General features: G+C 36.5%; 1 protein-coding gene and 1 long non-coding RNA gene across 5 annotated transcripts in view; one reads left to right on the forward strand and one right to left on the reverse strand.

Moving 5' to 3' along the window:
- Positions 1-3,917: 3,917 nt before the first annotated feature.
- Positions 3,918-5,823, reverse strand: LOC144366772 (uncharacterized). Its single transcript, XR_013425916.1, has 2 exons — positions 5,675-5,823; positions 3,918-5,584 (listed from the first exon to the last, which is right to left on the reverse strand). It is a non-coding gene; the product is annotated as an uncharacterized LOC144366772 (long non-coding RNA).
- The window catches only part of Nudt9 (nudix hydrolase 9), a 31,861-nt gene continuing 18,276 nt past the window's right edge, over positions 5,402-18,986 (forward strand). For 3 of the 4 annotated variants that reach the window (XM_005341905.4, XM_013365990.4, XM_040292188.2), the window contains exons 1-3: positions 6,086-6,219; positions 14,186-14,425; positions 18,017-18,112. In XM_005341905.4, the coding sequence (XP_005341962.1) occupies positions 6,113-6,219; positions 14,186-14,425; positions 18,017-18,112 (443 nt within the window). In that variant the 5' untranslated portion in view covers positions 6,086-6,112. Of the gene's footprint in view, positions 5,496-6,085; positions 6,220-14,185; positions 14,426-18,016; positions 18,113-18,986 lie in introns of those variants that run through there. The other variant, XM_078021593.1, reaches the window with a different exon arrangement.

An 18,986-nucleotide genomic window follows, 5' to 3' on the forward strand; every position in this document is an offset into this window, starting at 1 on the left:
GACTGAACAATTGGCAGAGTCATTGGGGTCCCAAAAGAGAATGTGTTTCCCAGAGTTGGGAAAGGGCATGGGTCTGTGGGGGAAATCTCTGACTGGCCATAAGCCTCCATGTAGTTTGAGGCGGCTTCCCGTTGGAGGGGTGGGGACTACCATGTGAGTATAGGGATGCTCTGAAAACACAAAGAGAGGTGCCACAAATGTGGGAAGCAGCACCTAAAGTAGTCACAGAAAAGCAAAAGAAATTCAAGGTAATCAAGGGAAAGTGAAAGGAATCCAACAGTGCTACTCCTTTGGTGGCAAAGTCCCTGCTGTGTGAATTAAAGTGAGACACAGACTGGGAGTCAGTCACGAAGGTTTAACTCTGTAGAGTAGAAAGAGAGGCCTGTTTAGCACAGGTTGACAGCAAAGATAAGCTGTTGCAGTCATAGAATCTGCAGGTAAGTATCTACAGGTCATAACTTGCCTTTATGCCATAGGAAGGCATGGGTGACTAGAGAAAACTGGGACCCCAGATGTGGGACCTACTCAGGGAGTCCACTAGTTCCAGAGACTCAGAAATTGAAGTGGAGGATGAAGATATAATAGCAGGAAGCAGTGATGGTCCAAAACTTAAAGAACCACCAGGAGTGGCCTGAGGTGGCTGATCCAGTCTGCTCCCCATTCCAGAAAGAGATTTACCTACTGCCATGAAACTGTACACTCAGGCAGAGCCAGCAGAACTGGGGTCCAAGTTCAGGCAGAAAACAAAAGCAAATACCAGCATGGCTACTCCACTTGTGCAACAGAGAAGCAGATGGGATTATAGTGGATGGTATGTAGTTGTCTAAAATGGCTTACGCTGCTGCTTTATGTCAGCAGCTTTACACCAATGCCACTGATAAAAGTGTAGGGTCATTACTAGCTCAGCTGCCTCTTGCCACTTGTAATACATGTTTAAATTTTGGAGATATCCCTATGCCTAGAGGCATCTGGAGGAGCTACAGAGGGAATCTGTGGGAATTGGGAATGAAACATGTTATTTATGTGCAGTCTTTTCCAGGACCAGCAGTATGACTTTTACTGTCAGGATGAGGGATGCAGTGTTACACATAGCCCCTCCATCCATTTGGGGTGTCCTAGTAGCAGTATTATCCCCATTAGTAGGGTAACTCCTCCAGCAAGTAACACAACTGATAACAGATCTAAGGGAAAAAGGAAGTTGCAGCAGAAAATAGGAGTCTAGAAGAATCTCTTTAAGTCTATAGTAAACAGATGTGGGTAGACTTAATAGTAGCAAGAGTAGATGAAAGGAAAATAGATAAACAATCTAAGGCAACCCTGGTATGCTTGTGGAAGCAATGACCAAAGGACAAGAGATTTCAGTCATTATCTCTCAATGAGAAAAATGAAGATGTCAGAAAGTCAGAATGGACTTCAACTCCAAAAAGAGAAAAAGAGAAGCCTCTTCTATTAGGAGATGTAATGAAAGCAGAGACCACAACTTTCCCTGGGGAGTCTTTGAGTCCTTGGGTATGGGAGAACTAGGGGAAAAGTGAAGGTTCTTGGGTCTGAGCCATGTCTCTGGATGGGAGGCCATATGTAGAATTGGCAGTACATTGGTCTTCAAAGAATATTCAGAGAGTAACAGCACTGGTGGACACAGGATCTGAATGTGTATTGATATATAATAATCCTGACAAAGTCTCAGGCAGGTAAACTGCTCTTGACTGATATGTTGGAAAACAGTGAGAGCTGAGCTATAACATTGACACCAAGGCTTAGATGCCTGTCTTCCACTGCAGCATGGAGCATGATGGGGTTGGGTTCTTTATCTCATGAATTTGAAGAATAAAATTCATGGACACAAGGGTGAGAGCAAAGTACAGGATTTATTGGGGGTAATAGAAAGAAAGCAGAGCTCTCAAAGAGGGAGGGGTCCCAAGAGAGGGATACCAAAGAGTAGCTATTGTCTTGGAGTGTATATAGATCCACAAGGTTAAGGAAGTCAGCCCCCTGCCCAATCCTGGGTAAGCCATTCAGTGTCCAAGAGGTATTCATGCAGCCTTTAGTCCAATCAAAATATCAACTGCGCATTTTTCCTTTTTGGAGAGGCATGAATCCTAGTCACATATGTCCTGATTTTTAAATAAACTTTTTGTACATTTCTTAGCAAATATTTGCAGGTACTGTTTGTGCTCTATTGCCCAGGAAGTTAACCAGTAGCCGATTTCCCTATCTGCCCAGCCTTAACTCTTCCTCCTGATGTCATCACCCTACCCTTTGTTCATAGATTGCATTGGTGAATATTTAATAGGTATTGATATATTGTGGGGTAAATGCCTACAAACTATCATAGGGGAATTCTGTTTGCATTGTGAGGTGATTAAGCATGCCTCTGAGGCACTGAAGGGGTGGAGTATTGGATTAAATTCTAATCAATGCCTGGGAAAGTTTGTAGTAAGAGAAGACCTCCAAAGAATGTGATGATGAAAGAAATGGAGAGGGGAAGCTGGCCACTTCCTTTATCTTCCATCTTCAGAAGAGGACCTGAACAGAATGACACTTATTGTACGCTAAAGAAATATACTCATAAAACAACTGAGAAATCCACCTGTACAGTGGGCATGCAACTTATCCCATATATTCCCCCTGTTTGTAGGTGGGGTGTGTACAGTCTGTTGCCATGAAAAGTATGAGTAATAAAATGTGCAAAACCTCCCTTTTGAGTCATCCAAGTTCTTTCTTTGGGATCAGTAAACAGTGCACTGGGGTAATTGCATCCCTGGGCTGAATACCATCTTGTTCACAACTGTACTCCCGGCACCCAGAACAGTGCTTGGTAAATAGTAAGTATATACTTAGTAAACATTTTTGGCATAATTTAATAATGGAAAAAGGGGGGATAAGATTCTTTTGTTTTGAAAATTTTTATTAGTTATTGATGGACCTTTATTAATTTATTAGTTTATATGTGGTGCTGAGAATCAAACCTAGTGCCTCACACATGCTAGGCAAGCACTCTACCACTGAACCACAACTCTAGCCCCTGGGATAAGACTCTTAATCATTCTTTTTTAAACATACAATTTCAATAATCAGGTACATGGCTCTTCTACTTAAAAGAATTCATTGCTCAGTGTCTCTTGCCTGTCTTACTATTTTAAGATGCTTCTGTCCTTAAAGCTGATATGGTTTCAAAATTAAGAAGAAAATAGAAGCTCTCATTTTCTTATGTTCTGATAATATCTACTTAATTAGTTTTGGGTGTTGGTAAGTTGATGAGAAGGTGTTTAGGTTCTGCCAAGAATAAAGCTGCAGCATGTGCACTCACTACACTTTCAGGCAGGGAATACACATCTCCAAAGGGAGGAACCCAGGAGACCTGAGGTCTGAGCCCATTGTGGTTCAATTTCAGTGCCACAGAATTGGATTTGTGTGCATATTGTGTGGTTCTTTAAACTAGGTCCACTCCTGCCTCTCCTCAAGGAATGTGGAGTTAGAAGACTAGGGTCTGAGGGGCTTCCTATGAGACCTTCGTTTTGTTGCTCCCTTTGATGAGAGGCATTCTGAGTCACTGCCTTACTCCTTTTCTCCCTAGTGACTAATTTATCAGTAGACTTTTGATGAGCTGAACTTCAGAAACAAAGCCTGCCCAACATGTTTCTGGTTGAAGTAATGAATAATTAATGGCTGCTGAAAACATTGAAAGCAAAGCTTATCTGAGCAAAGAAAGCCAAGTACTGGTATTTTATTTATTTAAAACAGGTTTTCCCTATGTTGCCCAGGCTATCCTGGAACTCCTGGGTTCTTGAGTAGCTGGGACTACAGGTACATCACTGCCATAACTGGCTTGATATTTATCTTTGAAGAGCACATTTTAATAAAAGTACTTCACTACATTAAGGAGTTGTCAATAATAAACAAAGCCGGCACTAAAATGTTAAGACAAGATTTTATTAGTATTTTTTCCAAAACAAAGAGAGTACAGTATAAACTGAACTCTATTTCCCTGAAACAAAAGGTGGGAGATGTTTTAAATGCTGTAGTGTTATAAAGGAAAGGCACTGCAGGCTCTAAAGTGTGTGTGTGTGTTCACGTGTGTGTGCGCGCATGACAGAGGGGAAACAAATTTCTGTCATAACCACAGGAAACAGTGGTGCAAATTGAAACAGGGCACTTCTCACAAGTATTCAAGATTAGTGTGAGTTATGTTACATCTCAAAGAGATGGGGCTCAAGTCCACATTAACAAGGTTGGGTGGTAGGAAAAAAATTTATAATTAAGCTTTCTAAAGTTATAGCTCTGGTGCCTTCTGGGAAATTGAGGCAGCATAAAGACCCCCTTCAAACCCGATTCTTGAGATTAAGTCAGAGGATTTAGACATGTTGCTCACAGTAACAGGCATGAGTTTCTTGAAGGGATACGAAAAGAGAAAAGCGAAACTCTCAAGGGAGAAAGTGGGTCTTTTCAGATGAGAAGGACGTGTGCCTCCAGTTTTATTGGGGAGCTAAGAGATGTTTCCAGAGAGTCCCACCCAGGTCCACTTGTTGACTTTTGACTCACAGCAAGATAGCATGGCAATTTCAAATCCCCATTGCCATGGCAACTCTAGGTCACTTTGACCCATGCTGACAGGTTCTAATTGGATTCTTAACCATTAATTCTTACAGATTTTATGGTTAGGAGGAACTACACTTTCTTCCTGAGTTTTTGGGATCTGGTCTGTAAAAAGGGTTGCAAAAGTCTCCTTCTTCAGGGTAACTTGGGTTCCTCTCGTGGACATTATTTCAGATAACAGGTAGTTTGCTGAGGAATGTAACATATTTTGTCCACTTAAGCTGGGGTTCAAGTAAATTGCTTTTTGGAAAAGACAGCATGTATGTGGTCAGCACAGTGGGCCCATTTTATAGAATTATTATCCAATCCTCCTGTTACCACCATTCCCAGTTGTCTGTTCCCTGTCAAGAGGAGTTAAGACACCTATCATATGACTGGGTTTTGTCAGGAACAACAGTAAAATTCTATTAGCTTTGTGTTCAGGCAGGCATTTCAAGAGGGTCTGGGGTTATCTCAAGGACAAGCCTTTATGCTGCTGGAAACCATGAGGGTGATCAAATCTTAGTGCATAGGTTTGGTCAGAGTCACTATGTGCCAAGAGCAGCTTTCAGAAAAAGTGCTGTTAAAATTTAACTGGCTTTTAAGATAGTCAAAGCTTTACAATGTCTGTGTCTGAACTGTACCCCTTAGATAGTGGATTATGTTTTTAAACATAACGAATTGACATATTAATGAGTTGATAAATATAAAATATATAAACCAGATCATGAACTGCTTGGACAACTTGGGTTTCCAACTTGGCTAATATCTGCTTTTCGAGTTTATTCTCCAGGCTGTGTGCCAACTTTACATCCAGTTTATTCAGCTGCAGGTTTCCAAGGGCCACACCCAGCAAAGCCCGGTGCAATTTACCAACTGGAGGGAAGGACTTGTTAAAGAAGGAAGAGAAACGCCTCCAGGTGCGTGGGCTCCAAGTTTCTTTCCTACTTCTTACCACCACCGATTGTTCAACATATGACTATGACGCGCGTGGTTCTGCATTTCCTTCCTTAGAAAAAAAGGGCAGTAAACTTTTCGCAAATCCCTTTCCTTCTTTCCCCTTTTGTCCCCTTCCAGTTCCTCCTTTCTCTCAAGTCACCTTTTCTCTGGCTGTCTGGGTACTTACTTCCCTCCGCCTCGTCGCTGTGCGCCTGCGCCTGCGCAGATCGGGCCGTCGGCGAAGACAGGCGCTGCCAAGTTTGCACGGCCTTTGCTTTGCGACATGGCCGTAAAGCGCCGCCACGCACAATGGGACGTCACGGGTCCCGGGTGGCTGTTCTCGGCAGCTGACCCTGGTGTAGGTGGCGGTACCTGCTAGTGGAGATTTCTGTTTAGCAGTGGGGAAAGCGGCGGTTGGTTATTTGGGGAGAACTTCTAGTCTGTGTGTATTTTTAGATAGATGCAGCTGAAGAACCCGCGGGCCGCCGGGTCCTAGTGCCCGCTAGATACCCGGAGCCGGGGATCGGGCAGTGGGGCCGGCGGAGGCTGAGGCCCAAGCTAGGAACCTAGCTTCCTCGAAGCCGCCCGCGGGGCGCTGATGGCCGGACGCTCCCTGCGAAAGGCTTTAGCCACGGTGTCTCTCTCAGTAGCCTTGGCCTCCGTGACTGTCAGGTCCTCAGGCTGCCGCAATATTCCGGCGTACAGGTATTCACCCCTCCTAGTGCTGACCCCTATCCTGAGACCTTGGGTTGGGGGTGGGAGTCAGCTTCCTTTCCGGCGTATTCTGTAGGCTTTACTTATGACCCCGATTTACGCATCCCTATACCCCAAACAAAAACAAAACAAAACATAAATCTTCAAAATGTATTAGTTTTTTTTTGGGGGGGGGAAATTAGTTCTGGGACCTTTATTAACCCCTGATTTTGAAATTTGCCGTCCTTTATAAGTCACGAACATTGTGGTCATCAAAGAGTTAAGCGCTTGTTTGGTTGGGTTCTGTTGCCCCGTGTCATTTTCTTTTCTGGCTAATATTTAAAACATCATGGACATTGGCTGTGTTTTACTAATATAAGTAGTCGTTGTTTTCTCTATATGGAAAGATTGACTTTGGCTGTTTGTATCTGGCTCCTAGTCTGGAAGTTCAGTGGAGAGTGTGTGAGCTGGTACCAGGTGTACAGACCTGAACCCTTTAACCCTAGAATTTACAGTAGTATAGTTTCCTCAACTTTATTTTCTAGTGTGACTTGTAAAATTATTAAACCTGTTTTTCTCTGTTTTCTAACACCAGTATTAATGGCAGGGGTCCCAGCTACCTCCCCTATTTTTTAAACTTTTGACTTTATCCTGGGAATAAATAGCTATTGCCAACTTTTAGTTTTCATTTGAATAACTTCCATAGTTATTGTCTCACTGCCCACTTAACAAACTTTGGGCTTACTGACTTCAAATTTGAAATCTCTTGGCTTCTCTTGTCGGGGTGGCATCTCTCACCCTTTTGTATATACTCCTAAATGTAATCTGTTCTACTCTGGCTTTTAGGCCATTATGGTTCTGGCCATTTGCCGTCTTCCTGAAATTGGTTAAAATCTCTTACTAGTGGTGTCCCACTCATTCTGATAGTATGGATTTTATTTCCTTGTATACATCTTTTATCTTCTTCCAGTGGAATTTGAGGAAGGAAGGAACACATGACAGTGGTATCTGGAAGTCACTAATTCTATTTTTGTTAGTTGCCCCTGGAACAATGTAAAGTTGCTTGCAATTATTCTTAATTTTTATAAGGTGGGAACTCTAGAACCAGAGACTGCATACCAGCTTAGAAGAAAAACCCAGAAGTTAAGTCAACAAATATGTGTGGAGTACCTGGTTTCTAATGTTGCAAAGCATTCTGGAGAAGACAAAATAAATGTATTATTGAGAATATTACCATTCTTGGTCTGGTAGGGTGGCCCATACCTGTAGTCCCAGCAGCTCGGGCGGCTGAGACAGGAGGATCCCGAGTTCAAATCCCACCTCAGCAACTTAGTGAGGCACTAAGCAACACAGTGAGACCCTGTGTGTGAATAAAATACAAAAAGGGTCCGGGGATGTGGCTCAGTGATCGTGTGCCCCTAAATTCAATCCCTGGTATCTCTCCCCCCCAAAGGCTCAGTGATCGTGTGCCCCTAAGTTCAATCCCTGGTATCTCTCCCCCCCAAATTTACCATTCTTTAATAATTGGGGAAAATCCAGAAAGTGACAGTTTTTTAAAAAAATATCATTTATTTATTTTCCGGCGGACACAACATCTTTGTATGTGGTGCTGAGGATCGAACCCGGGCCGCACGCCTACCAGGCAAGCGCGCTACCACTTGAGCCACATTCCCAGCCCAGAAAGTGACAGTTTTGCAGTTAGTTTTTTTGAGTTCACCAGTTTCAAATGTCTGTTTTCTATAAAAAGCAATAGTATTTGGATTGTTATGTTTCCAGGTTTCCCAGCAGGATCTACCACAACATACCTTGGTTGAGAACATTGTATATTTTGTTTCTGTAAAAAAAAAAAAAATAAATAAAATATATATATAAAATATCTGTCTGAGCTAAAGATTGAAATAGAGATAGTTTTGCATAGTGTTTAGAGCCTGAAACTCTGAGCCAGTTTGCCAGGATTTGGTTCTGATTCTGTTATCAGTTGTGTGACTTTGGTAAACTTGCTTAGCCTCTCGGGCCTTAATGTTCTTTTTTATTTTATTTTATTTTTTTGTAGATGAGCCTTAATGATCTTATTTCTAAAAGAAGAAAAATACCTAAACTCAGAGTTGAGGGGCTGGGGATGTGGCTCAAGCGGTAGCGCGCTTGCCTGGCATGCGTGCGGCCCGGGTTCGATCCTCAGCACCACATACCAACAAAGATGTTGTGTCCGCTGAAAACTAAAAAATAAGTATTAAAAATTCTCTCTCTCTCTCTCTTTAAAAAAAAAAAACAAACAAACAGAGTTGAGGATCAAATGAGTTAATAATATTACAATATTTGGAACAATGTTTTTCACACACAGCATGCACTTACTATATATATATGTAGTTATAACTATTATGATTATTGAAAATTTTTTTTTTGGTTTAAAGCACACATCACTATTACATTTCTTTTTTCTTTCTTTCTTTTTTTTTTTTCTTTTTCTTTTTTTTTTTTTTAGTATTGGGGGATTGAACCCAGGGATACTTAACCAGTGAGCCACATTCCCAGCCTTTTTTGCATTTCACTTAGAGACAGGGTCTCACTGAGTTGCTTAAGGCCTCCGTAAGTGGCTGAGACTGTCTTTGAACTCATCATCCTACTGCCTCAGCCTCCCAAGCCACTGGGATTATAGGTGTGTGCCACTGTAATAATGCCTGGCAAAATTGCATTTCCTTAAATTTGCCAGTTTTGGTAACCAATTTTTGCTTTGTAAGATACAAAGGTATTTAATTACCTTTGGTAGAACAAATAAATTTCTTGCATCTATTCAGTAATGCAGTTAAAAGAGGTCTAAGCTGTATATGTATATATGATAAGTATACTTGTTCTGATATCTTTTAGTATGTCACATTACACAGAAGATATAAATGGCATTAGTGCTTCTTTGTAGGGTAAGAGGAATTTTTGATGTTGTTCTTGCAAAATTAAAATTATTTAGAAAAGTAACAATCATAAAATTATTTAGAAAAGTAACAATCAGGTGTATTACGTTTTCTCTCATTTGAGTTCGTAGCAGATTTTTGGAATTCCATATGCTTAACCTTGCTAAATCAGGGAACAGAGAACCCAAAATTACTTAAAGAACATTTTTCGTACATGTTGGGGTAGAGTTTAACAAGATTCGTGTTTCTTGTGGACATTTTTTCCTTGCCCTGCTATCAAATCATGAAACATAATTGTCATTTATAACAGAATTTATCTAGAGACTAGGGCTTCATATATTATATTATGCTTTTAAAATAACATACCTGAAATCTAATTTTGATAAATCTGTGTTTCATATTTATACATTTTTATTGAGTATGAATTTAGAATCAGTGGGAAAGATCTTTTAAGAGTAGTCATCATTTAGATTTCCAAGGTTGTGGCAGCTGAAGCAAGTAAGTTATCATAACATGAAAATAGTGAATGAACTTTTACTAAAGTTAGTCACAAGTTGAAACTCTCCCACTTTATGCTAATGTTCATTCTCTCTGGGGATATTAATTTCTTTACTAGTCAGGCTTTCCCTGAATTTTGGGTGTTTGACACTACTTCATGGATTCAAAGGGAATGCAAAATGAAATGGTGCTTGTTTCAAAGTCTTTAAATAGGATGAAAGACATCTTGAATTGCACAAGAGCTATAGACACAAGAATAGGAAAGATTTAAACCAGTAAAAAGTCAAGGAAGAGAAGACAGTGTGGCAGTTTTGTAGAAAACTAAACATAACTGTTATTGTATGACTCAGCTATCACAATTTTTGTTATTTATTCAAATTAATGAGGTTGTGTTCACACAAAAACCTGCACACAGATATCAGCTTTATTCAAAAGTGCCAAGATTTACATGCAACCAAGATGTCTTTTGGTAGGTGAATGGGTAAATAAACTGTGGTACATCCAGATAATGGAATAATAAATGCTAAAAGTGAGTTATTTAAGCCATGGAAAGATATGGAGGGATCTTATATGTCTTTTACTGAGGGAAAGAAGCCAATCTGAAAAGGCTATCTGATTCGAACTATATGACAATTCTTGAAGGCAAAACTATGAAAACAGTAATGAGATCAGGAGTTGTGGGGGCAGGATGAATGAATTGGGGGAGCACAGATGATTACTTTTTAATAGCTTATTTTTTAGAGCAAAATTGAATAGAAGTTATATAAATTTCCCATGTATCCCCAACTCTTATGCATGCATAGTTTCTCCCTTATAGTGTATCTCACAGAGTAGTATGTTTGCTGGGTTAATGTGTCATTGTCACCTAGAGTTCCATAGTTTACATTAGAGTCTCTGTTTTATTTATGGATTTGGATAAACAGTGTAATCACATGTTTTTATATTGTTCATTGCATATACAATACACTTTGAAGAGGGGTCTGGAGGTGGTGTGATAGGCAGTCCTTGAAGGTCAGGTTAAGAATTTTAATCTTAATTTTTAATAAGTTTCTATATAATTTAAATACATAATTTGACTTTAATGCATAAATTTCATCACTTCATTCATACTTCCCTTTCTTTAATATGTTTGGATAGTCCATTCTTGCTTGCTTCCTTTTCTTATCCCTTCTTTTTAACCTCCTGCTCTTTTTCTTCCTTTCTCTCCCCTTCTTTGTCACACTGTCTTCCCATTTTGTATCGCTTCCCTCTTTCCCTTTTTCTCCTCCCAACCTTTCCCTCATATTCTCCTTTCCTTCTGTGTCTACCTCACAGTGGCACTGTATTTTCTAATCCATATTAAGAAACTGAAGATATGCTCTTTCTGTAGTTTCTACCACACACAGGTAATAAATAGTAAAAACATTTGTGGAAAGCAGAATAATCCCCCCCCCCACCCCAAAGATGTCCACCTCCTAATATATGGAGCCTCTAAATATGTTGCTTGGGAAAAGAGACTATAGATTTTTTTAAGTTTAAAGACTTTGAGCTGGGAAATTATCCTGGGTTAGCCAGGTGCATCTGATATAATCAAGTCCTCAAAAATGGAGACATTCTGGACTGTATTCAGAGAAAGGTATGACTACTGAAAAATGGTCACAGATTCATTATCTTTGAAGGTAAAGAACGGGAGCCATTGTCATAGAACCACGGTGCCCTCTAGAAAAGGTGTTATAGTAGCAATAGAAAACTGATTTATGTACATACTCTTACTTAAAGTCATTATTTTATAAAATTATGATCTTATTATATACACTTTTCTACACCTTGTTTTTCTTTCTTTTTTAACCAATATCTTATGAAGATGTAGCCAAGTCATTTGATGATGTTATTTTTTTAAGCAATTTTTTTTAGTTGTAAATGGACACAATGCCTTTATTTTGTTTATTTACTTTTATGTGGTGCTGAGGATTGAACCTAGTGCCTCACACATGCTCTACCGCTGAGCCACAACCCTAGCCCCTGATGATGTTATTTTTAACAGTAAATAAATTTCTCCTTGCCAGTACTTGCTGTGTTCTTTTATCATAATGACCACCATAATGGGTATGAGGTAACATCTCTTTGTGGTTTTGTGTTGCGTTTTTTTAATGATTAGTGACGTTGACATTGACTTTCTTTGCATGTATTTGTTGACCAGTTATATATCTTTGTAAAAATGTCTGTTCAGGCTCTTTGCTGATTTTGTAATTGGATTATTTTCTTGTTGAGTTATAGGAGTTCTTTACATGTTCTGGGTCTACCCAACACCCTATCAGAGATATGATTTACACTTCCATTTTTATGAGTTCCCTTTTCACTGTGTTGTGTTCTTTTTTGGGCCTATATTTTGATGTCCAGTTTACTTAGTTTTTTTTTTGCTGCCCATGTTTTTGTTGTCATATATAAGAAATCATTTCAGATCCAGTATTGTGATTCAGTCCTATATGTGTTTTTCTAAGAGTTTTATCATTTTTGGTTTTATGATTAGGTCTTTTTTGTTATTGCTAGGAGTCAAACCTAGGGCTTAAACATTTTTGTCAGGTGCTCTGCCACTGAGCTATATCCCCAGCCCTGATCTAGTTTTAGTTAATGTTTGTATATGGCATAAAGAAAAGGTTCTTTTTGCATATGAATAACCAGTTTTCCCAGTATAATTTGTTGAGAAGATTCTTCTTTCCTGGTTATATGGTCTTAGCACACTGTTGAAACATTTGATCCAAGTTAAGGAACTATATAGGTGTCCATGAACAGATGAGTGGATAAAGAAAATGTGATATACATATTATATACATAATAGAGTTTTCTTCAGCCATAAAGAAGAATGAGACTGTCATTTATGGGAAAATGGATGGAATTTGAGAATATTTTGTTAAGTTTAAATAAACTCGACTCAGAAAGTCAAGAGTCATGTGTTTTCTTGTACATGTGAAACCTAGAGAGAATAAAGGAACAACAAAGGGGATGGGGAATCTAATGAAATGAGAAGGGAGGCCAGCAGAGGAGAGGAAGGGGACTGGGGTTGGAGGCTAGAAATGAAAGGGAAAGTACTGGGGAAAACTTTACCAAATATATCACAATAATTATGTATAATTATAATTCATCAATAAAGAATAATTAAAAATAAGATATATTTGGCCATATATATGAAGGTTTATTCCTGGGCTTGCTATTCTGTTCCATTTATCTATAATGTCTTGGCATGATATAATAATAATGATAGAATCTATAGATTACCTTGGGTAGTTTTAACGTCTTTACAATATTAAGTCCTCCAATCAGTGAACATGGAATGTCTTTTCATTTATTAATATCTTATTTAATGACTGTCAGCAACCTTATGCAGTATTTAGTGTACAGGAGTTTTACCTCTTTGAAGTTAATCAATAATAATTTTTTTTGTCCTATTTTAAGTGGAATTATTTCCTTAATTTTCTTTTTGTATTGTTTATTGTTAGTGCTTTGAATGTAACTATTTTGTTGAATTCATTTATTTGTTCCAACAATTTTATTCTTGGAGTCTTTTGCATTTTCTAAATAAAAGATCATGTGATTTGCAAGTAGATTATTTTCCTTCTTTCTTCCCAATTTGAATGTATTTTATTTTGGAGCTTTCATCAGTTTACCATGTTCTCAGATCCCTTTATCCACTTTAGATGTTCTTTTTTTTTTTTAAAGAGAGACTGAGAGAGGAGAGAGAGAGAGAATTTTTAATATTTATTTTTTAGTTCTCGGCGGACACAACATGTGGTGCTGAGGATCGAACCCGGGCCGCACGCACGCGCTACCACTTGAGCCATATCCCCAACCCCAACTTTAGATGTTCTAATTTAGGGTCATTGGAAATTTTAATTTTTATTGTAAAAATATTAAGAATCTAAGTTTTTAGGCAAGAGGAGACTTGTGTATGCTCTGAGGTTAGTATGTAAGTTTAGTTATTAGTTTTTTCCTGTGCTCTCCAATTATTTTATATTCTTTAATTTTATTAAATTTTGCTCTAAAGTTATATATTTACACACATATATGCATTTGCATACATATACACACATATATATCAATCACTAACTTCAAATAATATTACATTAATTGCTTCGTTACTTCATTCCATTGTGTAAGAACTTTATAACAGTAAATTTTCATCTTCCTATTTTTCCTTTGTGCTATTTTATCATGTTTTATACATACATGTTAGACTATAGATGGTTTTTAAAAAATATATTCCTTTGAATAGACTTAAACAGTTTTACTTCATATTTATGGTTGAGTTATAACAAATTTCCCTTTTCTAACAAGTAATACAAAAGTAAATTTGTCCTTTTTTCTCAATTAAAATCAGTGAATAACCTCCAATTAATAAAATTTAATATTAAAACATTTTTCATATTTGAAAACCTTTCACAGATGGACTGTTACATAAGTATATATCAAATTTAATTTTCTGGTTTTTAAAAGCTTTTGAAATTGAAAACTATGGTTTTTGGCCTTTGAATTATGTTTTTAAATTAACATATTTTTGGTGTTTCTGTAAAATGTTTCTCCTTTTTTTTCCTTCCCAGAAACTCACTTTTATCCTCTTGGTTTCATCTTAACTCCAACATCATGTCTGGTTCTAATGGTGTCAAAGACAATTCCCACAACAAGGCTCGGACATCTCCTTACCCAGGTTCAAAAGTTGAAAGAAGCCAGGTTCCTAATGAGAAAGTAGGCTGGCTTGTTGAGTGGCAGGACTATAACCCTGTGGAATATACTGCAGTTTCTGTTTTGGCTGGCCCCAGGTGGGCAGATCCTCAAATCAGGTGAGTAAAGAACCTGTAATTAGCTGGGTATAGACTTTTGGAAAAGGTAGTGAATATATTTGTAAAATTATTTTTTGACACTTGAAAAATAATTTTTATCTGTGTTTGACTTTTATACAACTCAGTTTTGATATTTGCTTGAATTTTTGCCAAAGCTAAGCAGTTCACCTTTGTTAATTTTTGAGGGGATTTTATGAGTACACTTTCTAATAGGTAAATCCATTTTGATTTGAAATAACTGCCATTAGTTATAAAATAACAACTGGTGATATCTATTTTCATGTGTTTTTTTGGGTTATCAATAGTTCATCTTTCAAAACTAGTCTCGTATTTGAAGCAGTGAAAATATTTTTCAGATAGTTTTTCAGATAGTTAAGAATAGGATGATAATAAATTAGACCCCTGTGAAAAAATAGAAAAGGGATAGATAAAGAGTGGGTGGGGCTGGGGATAGAGAGAGGGAGAGGGAAAGAGAGGAAACATTGAGGCTTGACTCAAAAAAATATTCTCTTGACTAAATTCATAGAAGTGCGACATTGGTTCACATTTTATGTTTATATTTCTTATTTTTTTTCCAGCTTCATCAAGGTATAATAGACAAAAGTGTATATTTAAAGTGTAAAATTTGCATTTTGATACACATATACATTGTGAAATGAGTACCACAATAAAGCCAACATTTCTGTCACTTCACATGTTTACCTCTTCTTTTTTTGTGGTGCCAACATATGAGATCTACACTCAGCAATTTTTTGGGATACATTATTATATATTATTAGCTATGGTCACTGAACTGTAAGTTAGGTTTGTAGAATTTATTCATTCATTCTGTGTAACTGAAACCTTGTATCCTTTGATCAACATCTTTCCATTAAACCTGTTGTTTCTTTTAATAATAAATGTAATGGTAGAGATTTTTCTTTTCCAAAATTAGTTTTTTTTTTTTTTTTATGGTCCTGGGTATTTAACCAGGGTCTTCCTTGTACATGCTAGGCAAACATGAACTATTTCCCTAGCCATTTTCTTTTTTTTTTTTTTAATTTTAATTTTGAAATAGGGTCTGACTAAGTTGCCTGGGTTTGCTTCAAACTTGCGATTCTCCTGCCTCAGTCTCCCACATTGCTGGTATTAGAGTCATGTGCCATCATGCCTGAGTAGTTATTAACTAGATTTACTTTTATTATTATTATTTTTTAGTGTTGGGGATTGCTAAGCATGCACTCTTCAACTGAGTTATATCTCCAGGCTAACTTTATTTTTAAACATATACATTAAAGCTATTCATATTAATGAGGTACTATGTGATATTTTGATGAATGTATATATTTTGTAATGTTTAAATGAGGTTAAACATATCTGTCTCCTCAAATATTTGCCTTTTCTTTATGGTAAAAATGTTCAAAATCCATTCTTCTAGCTTTTATGTAAAAGTACATACTGCTCTCTATAGTCATCCTCCTTTGCAACAATACACCAGAACTTCTTACCATAAAAAAATGATAAATGTTTAAGGAGATAGAAATGCTAATTACTCAAATTCAGTCATGACAATTCTATATATGGACCAAATTATCACACTACCCATAAATATGTTAATTAAAAAAAACCAGAAAAAAATGGAAGCACAAAAAGTTTATCCTTTGTCTATGGTTACAGAGATACTATATGGTATAGTTTGTACTTAGATTCAGTCTGACTCCAGACTGAATCTTAACCATTTTGTTACATTGTCACATTACTTTTAGAACATTTTATTTAAAAAGTTTGATTCATTAAGTTTATTATAAATGATAGTTTTCTCACAATAATTATTGTAAACTACCCAGTGCTAAATAAAGACATTTGCTAATTGAATAGGTCTAGTAATAGTTTATTAGATTGTTAAACTTCACCGTGGATTTATTCCTGTGATTTGATTTTGACTCATGGTTTTCTTATTGTACTCACAGGTAATGTTTGTAACTTTATGATAGTCTTAGGATATTAGTCATGATGACATCTGTGGAGAAATTATTAGCTTTAAATGAGTTCCATTTCCCCCATTTTAGAGATTGTACATAATTATAAATCTATTATATATAGACATTAAGCACAATTAAAAATTAATAATATTGGCAGGGTACTATATAATGTAAATAGATGAAGATGGAATACATTTTTTTGTTCTTTCAATTTATTTTTTGAGTTAACTTTGTGTCACTATCTGAGTCAAGCCTTATTACTAATATTAATGCTTCATTTATAACTAGATTTACATTTTTTAAAAAATGATGAATTTCTAGAATCTCAAAAATATTATAATTTTGGTTTTATAATTTCATGGCTTTTATCATTTAATTTTTCAATATTTGTGTGTGGCATATTGGTTAAAAATTTTGAGAGAATGTCTGGATCATTCAAATTGGATATTATTCCCCAAACAGATCACAAGTATTTCTTTATTCATTTATTGGAATTGTTATAGCAAGAAAAAGTAAAACATATGTCAAAACTGTCCAGGAACTAACCAGTGCCACACAACTCTTTATCCACTATTAGTATAGTTACATCAATGATGTCCTAATGGTGCAGTTATATAGTTTAAGTGGTTAAGATATTTTTGTTGAGGGGTGGGTGATATAAATGCAGTTAAGTCCACATTTTCTTGTAAGTGTGCAGGTGAAGCTCAGCAAAATTGTGTTTGTATAGCTCTGTAACTACAACCAAGACCAAGATCTAGAATAGTTCTAGCATATATATGTGTTTTTAATAATCACAATCTACATATGTGTTTTTTAATCTGTGGGGTAAATTTACTGTTTTAAGAGTGTACTTTGATAATACTAATCAGTATACATTTGAAGAAATTAAGATTTTAAACAATTGAAACATCAAGATTATCAGGTGTGGTACACTTGTACTCCCAGCTAATTGGGAAGCTGAAGCTTGAGGATTGCAAGTTTGATGCCAGCCTCAGCAGCTTAGTGAATCCTTGTCTCAATAAAATATAAAAGGGCTAGGGGTGTAGTACAATGGTAGAGCCTGCCTTGTTTCAATCCCCAGTAGAGAAAAACAAACAAACAGAATATAAAAAGGAATCTTTATTTTTGGAACTACACAATACTAATCCTATAATGTTCTACAAACAATTTTTTTTTGCTGAAGGTAGTGTAAACTTTTTTTTAATAGTATGGGGAGGACCTTCAGTTCTTTTGCCAATAGTTCTTCTAAGAGTGATTTTTTTTATAGAATTTTTTTTTAATATTTATTTTTTAGTTCTCGGCGGACACAACATCTTTGTATGTGGTGCTGAGGATCGAACCCGGGCCGCACGCATGCCAGGCGAGCGCACTACCACTTGAGCCACATCCCCAGCCCCCTAAGAGTGATTTATAAATATAGTAATAATACACATCCTTGTAATGTTTTTTTTTCTTCTTAAGTAACTATTCTGAAGAAATTAGATGGATTTGTAAATAAAAACTAACCTTTAAAAATTTATTCATTCAAGGAAGTCACTTATGAATAATAGATAATAATAGACTTATATTATTAAGCTATTGGTAGTATTGAATGATTATGTCTTGATTTGTATTGGTATTCTCATTACAGTGAAAGTAACTTTTCTCCCAAGTTTAATGAAAAGGATGGGCATGTTGAGAGAAAGAGTCAGAATGGCCTGTATGAGATTGAAAATGGAAGACCTAGGTAGGTATTGAGGATGGAGCATCTTACAATAATGGTCTTCAAAATGTAGAAAAGATAACTGAAATTTATTATATGATTGTATGTGCCAAACATTGTGCAAAAATTTTATATATGAAATCTAATTAAATCTTCAAAACTATGGTTATATGTTTTTAGTTTCTGTTTACAGATATGGAAAGAGTATAAGTAGCTGAGTCAGAATTTAAATGCATTTTTTCATAATTTTGTCTTGGAGGTAGAAATAATTAATTGAATAAATTAATAGAAAGGATTGAAAATTGTAGTTTTAGTTTTTATTGATGCCTTAAAGTAAGAATTTATCCAAAGTAAGAATATAACTAACTCAATAATTTTAGCAGCAATGTTTTTGTATACTTTGAAAAATGATTTTTCTACACAACTCAAAAATATCCATTTTCCTTAAGAAGACACAGAAATGAGGAGTAAATGTGAAAATTAGCATGCCCTATGTAAAATGATAAGAATCACAATTATGGTTATAACCTTATAAAAATGTTGCAATCTTTATTTTAGTTTCTTTAGAAAAAGGAGGTGGTAGTGTTTCTTTCACTGCAACCTGGCCCTTCAATGTTGCTAAATTCTCCCCTTGATCATAACTTATTCACTTTCCAATGATCATTGAGTCTTCTTAAGTGAACTCTTGAATTTAATTTATTCCTTAGGTTCTTTTCTGAGTAAAATATATGAAAGTGTATATATATATACACACATACACACACACACACACAGAGAAAATGATAGGCAGCAAAGCCAAGATAGGTTATTATTTTTTTTTTAAAAGAGAGAGGGGGGGGGAGAGAGAGAGAGAGAGAGAGAGAGAGAGAGAGAGAGAGAGAGAGAGAGAGAGAGAGAG

Source organism: Ictidomys tridecemlineatus, chromosome 9, assembly GCF_052094955.1.
Source record: "Ictidomys tridecemlineatus isolate mIctTri1 chromosome 9, mIctTri1.hap1, whole genome shotgun sequence".
NCBI classification, from domain to species: Eukaryota; Metazoa; Chordata; class Mammalia; order Rodentia; family Sciuridae; genus Ictidomys; species Ictidomys tridecemlineatus.